We start from the raw sequence: 5,000 nt of genomic DNA on the forward strand, positions 1-5,000 counted from the left end.
CACCTAAATTCTTGCCAATAAAAATTCTCTATCCTTTTCGCTTTCCCTCCTTTCTACCTTCCCTCCCTCTCCCTCCTCCTCCTTCCCTACCTCTCTCTCTCCCTCCCTTCCTCCCCCTCACTCTCTATATCCCTCTCCAGCACTTTCCTCCTCTCTCCCTACCCTCTCCCTCTCTCACTCTACCCCCTTCCCCCCTCTCTCTCTTCTTTATTCTCTCTTCCCTTCACACCAAAACCGACACGTCCCCCAAATAGTTTTCGTTCTTCCCATCCTTATTTTGACAAAGAAAAAAATATATGTTGATTCTAGGTCAAACTGAACGAAGAAATGGTGTTTGTGCAGACACGGACTCCTGACACCACTGCGTCCCGAGAGACCCCAGGTGAGACAACGGTGATGGAAGAGAGAAAGAGGGTCAGGTAAAAGTGGGTAAAAGGGATAGGGATAAATGAAGGGTTTGGGAGATACAGAAAGGGAGAGGGAGTAGTGGTAGCGGGGATGGAAAATAGAGGGAAAGGGGAAGGAATGAGGGAGGGAGGGAAAGATATATATATATATAGAGAGAGAGAGAAAGAGGGTCAGGTAAAAGTGGGTAAAAGGGATAGGGATAAAATGAAGGGAGATACAGAAAGAAAGAGGGAATAGTGGGAAAGGAGAAGGAATGAGCAAGGAAGGAAAAAAAAGAGAGAGAGAGAGAGAAAAAGGGTCAGATAAAAGTGCGTAAAAGGGATAGGGATATATTAAGGGTTTGGGAGATACAGAAAGTGAGAGGGAGTAGTGGTAGCGGGAATGGAAAATAGAGGGAAAGAGGAAGGAATGAGGGAGGGAGGGAAAGATAGAGGGAGAGAGAGAGAGAAAGAGGGTCAGGTAAAAGTGGTTAAAAGGGTTAGGGACAAAGTGAAGGGAGAAACAGAAAGGAAGAGGGAGTAGTGGTAGTGGGAAAGGGGAAGGATTGGGGGAGGAAGGGAAATAGAAAGAGAGAGAGAGAGAGAGAGAGAGAGAAAGAGGGTCAGGTAAAAGTGGGTAAAAGGGATAGGGACAAAATGAAGGATTTGGGAGATACAGAAAGGAAGAGGGAGTAGTGGGAAAGGGGAAGGAATGAGCGAGGAAGGGAAAGAGAGAGAGAAAGAGAGGTCAGGTGAAAGTGAATAAAAGGGATAGGGGTAAAGTGAGGGGTTTGGGAAATACAGAAAGGAAGAGGGAGTATTAAAAAAAAAGAAAGTGAGTGAGAGCGAAGAAAAGAAAAATAATAGAATAATTAAATCATACTTCCATACAAATACATATATAAGTGTACCTTCGTACATCAGTATGCCTTTACATATCTGCACGTATTCCTTCCTCCTTACGCCCACGGATCCCCAAGGAAGAAGAGTTAGCAAGAATAACACTCGAGAACATTAGTGGTTAGGCGTAAAAATGGGGTTCAGTTAATTAAGGTCGACAGGAGAAGAATGGAGAAGCAATGTTAGCGAATGTTTGTCTTTTCTAAAGGCAGACTCTGGGAGATGGATTTGTTGGAGGAGGTGTGTCAGTGTGGGAAATAGTTCACATGAAACTCCTAGAAATAGGATGATGATAAAAGGAAAATTAAATGTGTCAGTGTGGGAAATAGTTAACATGAAACTCCTAGAAATAGGATGATGATGTTGGAGGAGGTGTGTCAGTGTGGGAAATAGTTGACATGAAACTCCTAGAAATAGGATGATGATGTAGAAGGAGGTGTGTCAGTGTGGGAAATAGTTAACATGAAACTCCTAGAAATGGGATGATGATAATAGGAAAATTAAATGTTTCAGTGTGGGAAATAGTTCACATGAAACTCCTAGAAATAGGATGATGATGTTGAAGGAGGTGTGGGAAATAGTTAACATGAAACTCCTAGAAATGGGATGATGATAATAGGAAAATTAAATGTGTCAGTGTGGGAAATAGTTAACATGAAACTCCTAGAAATAGGATGATGATGTAGAAGGAGGTGTGTCAGTGTGGGAAATAGTTAACATGAAACTCCTAGAAATAGGATGATGATAATAGGAAAATTAAATGTTTCAGTGTGGGAAATAGGTCACATGAAACTCCTAGAAATAGGATGATGATGTAGAAGGAGGTGTGTCAGTGTGGGAAATAGTTAACATGAAACTCCTAGAAATGGGATGGTGATAATAGGAAAATTAAATGTGTCAGTGTGGGAAATAGTTCACATGAAACTCCTAGAAATAGGATGATGATGCTGAAGGAGGTGTGGGAAATAGTTATGAAACTACTAGAAATGGGATGAGGATAATAGGATAATTAAATGTTTCAGTGTGGGAAATAGTTCACACGAAACTCCTAGAAATGGGATGATGATAATAGGAAAATTAAATGTTTCAGTGTGGGAAATAGTTCACATGAAATTCCTAGAAATAGGATGATGATGCTGAAGGAGGTGTGGGAAATAGTTATGAAACTACTAGAAATGGGATGATGATAATAGGAAAATTAAATGTGTCAGTGTGAGAAATAGTTCACATGAAACCCCTAGAAATGGGATGATGATAATAGGAAAATTAAATGTGTCAGTGTGGGAAATAGTTCACACGAAACTCCTAGAAATGGGATGGTGATAATAGGAAAATTGAATGTGTCAGTGTGGGAAATAGTTCACATGAAACTCCTAGAAATAGGATGATGATGCTGAAGGAGGTGTGGGAAATAGTTATGAAACTACTAGAAATGGGATGATGATAATAGGAAAATTAAATGTTTCAGTGTGGGAAATAGTTCACACGAAACTCCTAGAAATGGGATGATGATAATAGGAAAATTAAATGTTTCAGTGTGGGAAATAGTTCACATGAAATTCCTAGAAATGGGATGAGGATAATAGGAAAATTAAATGTGTCAGTGTGGGAAATAGTTCACACGAAACTCCTAGAAATGGGATGATGATAATAGGAAAATTAAATGTGTCAGTGTGAGAAATAGTTCACACGAAACTCCTAGAAATGGGATGATGATAATAGGAAAATTAAATGTGTCAGTGTGAGAAATAGTTCACACGAAACTCCTAGAAATGGGATGATGATAATAGGAAAATTAAATGTGTCAGTGTGGGAAATAGTTAACATGAAACTCCTAGAAATGGGATGATGATGTTGAAGGAGGTGTGGGAAATAGTTAACATGAAACCCCTAGAAATGGGATGATGATAATAGGAAAATTAAGTGTGTCAGTGTGGGAAATAGTTAACATGAAACTCCTAGAAATGGGAAGATGATAATAGGAAAATTAAATGTGTGAGTGTGAGAAATAGTTCACATGAAACTCCTAGAAATAGGATGATGATGTTGAAGGAGGTGTGGGAAATAGTTAACATGAAACCCCTAGAAATGGGATGATGATAATAGGAAAATTAAGTGTGTCAGTGTGAGAAATAGTTCACATGAAACTCCTAGAAATGGGATGGTGATAATAGGAAAATTAAATGTTTCAGTGTGGGAAATAGTTCACATGAAACTCCTAGAAATGGGATGGTGATAATAGGAAAATTAAATGTTTCAGTGTGGGAAATAGTTCACATGAAACTCCTAGAAATAGGATGATGATGTTGAAGGAGGTATGGGAAATAGTTATGAAACTACTAGAAATGGGATGATGATAATAGGAAAATTAAATGTGTCAGTGTGGGAAATAGTTCACATGAAACTCCTAGAAATAGGATGATGATGTAGAAGGTGTGGGAAATAGTTATGAAACTACTAGAAATGGGAAGATGATAATAGGAAAATTAAATGTGTCAGTGTGGGAAATAGTTCACATGAAACTCCTAGAAATAGGATGATGATGTTGAAGGAGGTGTGGGAAATAGTTATGAAACTACTAGAAATGGGATGATGATAATAGGAAAATTAAATGTGTCAGTGTGGGAAATAGTTCACACGAAACTCCTAGAAATGGGATGGTGATAATAGGAAAATTAAATGTGTCAGTGTGGGAAATAGTTCACATGAAACTCCTAGAAATGGGATGATGATGTTGAAGGAGGTGTGGGAAATAGTTATGAAACTACTAGATGATAATAGGAAAATTAAATGTGTCAGTGTGGGAAATAGTTAACATGAAACTCCTAGAAATGGGATGATGATGTTGAAGGAGGTGTGGGAAATAGTTAACATGAAACTCCTAGAAATGGGATGATGATGTTGAAGGAGGTGTGGGAAATAGTTAACATGAAACTCCTAGAAATGGGATGATGATAATAGGAAAATTAAATGTGTCAGTGTGGGAAATAGTTAACATGAAACTCCTAGAAATGGGATGATGATGTTGAAGGAGGTGTGTCAGTGTGGGAAATAGTTAACATGAAACTCCTAGAAATAAGATGATGATGTTGAAGGAGGTGTGGGAAATAGTTATGAAAATCCTAGAAATGGGATGGTGATAATAGGAAAATTAAATGTGTCAGTGTGGGCAATAGTTAACTAGAAATGGGATGATGATGATGGAAATGGGTTGTTAATGGATAATTCTGGTTCAAGAAGTTACAAGATAGGGAAGAAACCTAAACCCTTTAAAAGAAGCCATTTGAGTATTTTATGTTATATTTACATTTTAGAAATGCAAATATTTACATATGTATTTAGCAGGACTTGACTCTGAACTAATTAGTCAAAAAATCATAATGAAAATTTAGAATGAGGATCGGAAGCATTATATGTAGCTTATGAAGCTCCTTTGGCAAACATTGTACATACTTTTAATCATTATCGTCCTTATCTACAGTATCCATAAGGAAGAATATCGACAGCAACGACGGAGCGGGAGGAAGCGGCAGCGAAGGAGGAGGAACGGACGGAGGAGGAAGAGGAGGAAGAGGAGGAGGAGGGGGAGGAGTAAGCACCGGGGAGGCGGGGGTGATGGGGGGAGGGAACGTGGTGATCCTCGGGGGCGGCGTCGTAGGAGGGGGTGTCATGGGAGTCAACACGCCCGAGGTGGTCGTGGGAGCGGGAGTAGGA

General features: G+C 39.2%; 1 protein-coding gene across 1 annotated transcript in view; it reads left to right on the forward strand.

Moving 5' to 3' along the window:
- LOC113816656 (PE-PGRS family protein PE_PGRS33-like) overlaps nucleotides 1–5,000 on the forward strand; it is a 17,781-nt gene that overhangs the window by 10,745 nt on the left and 2,036 nt on the right. The window contains exons 5-6 of the mRNA XM_070138877.1: nucleotides 310–382; nucleotides 4,768–5,000. The exon at nucleotides 4,768–5,000 is cut by the window's right edge and continues 237 nt beyond it. Of these exons, the coding sequence (XP_069994978.1) occupies nucleotides 310–382; nucleotides 4,768–5,000 (306 nt within the window). The remainder of the gene's footprint in view (nucleotides 1–309; nucleotides 383–4,767) is intronic.

This window comes from Penaeus vannamei, chromosome 3 (genome assembly GCF_042767895.1).
Source record: "Penaeus vannamei isolate JL-2024 chromosome 3, ASM4276789v1, whole genome shotgun sequence".
Classification (NCBI taxonomy): Eukaryota; Metazoa; Arthropoda; class Malacostraca; order Decapoda; family Penaeidae; genus Penaeus; species Penaeus vannamei.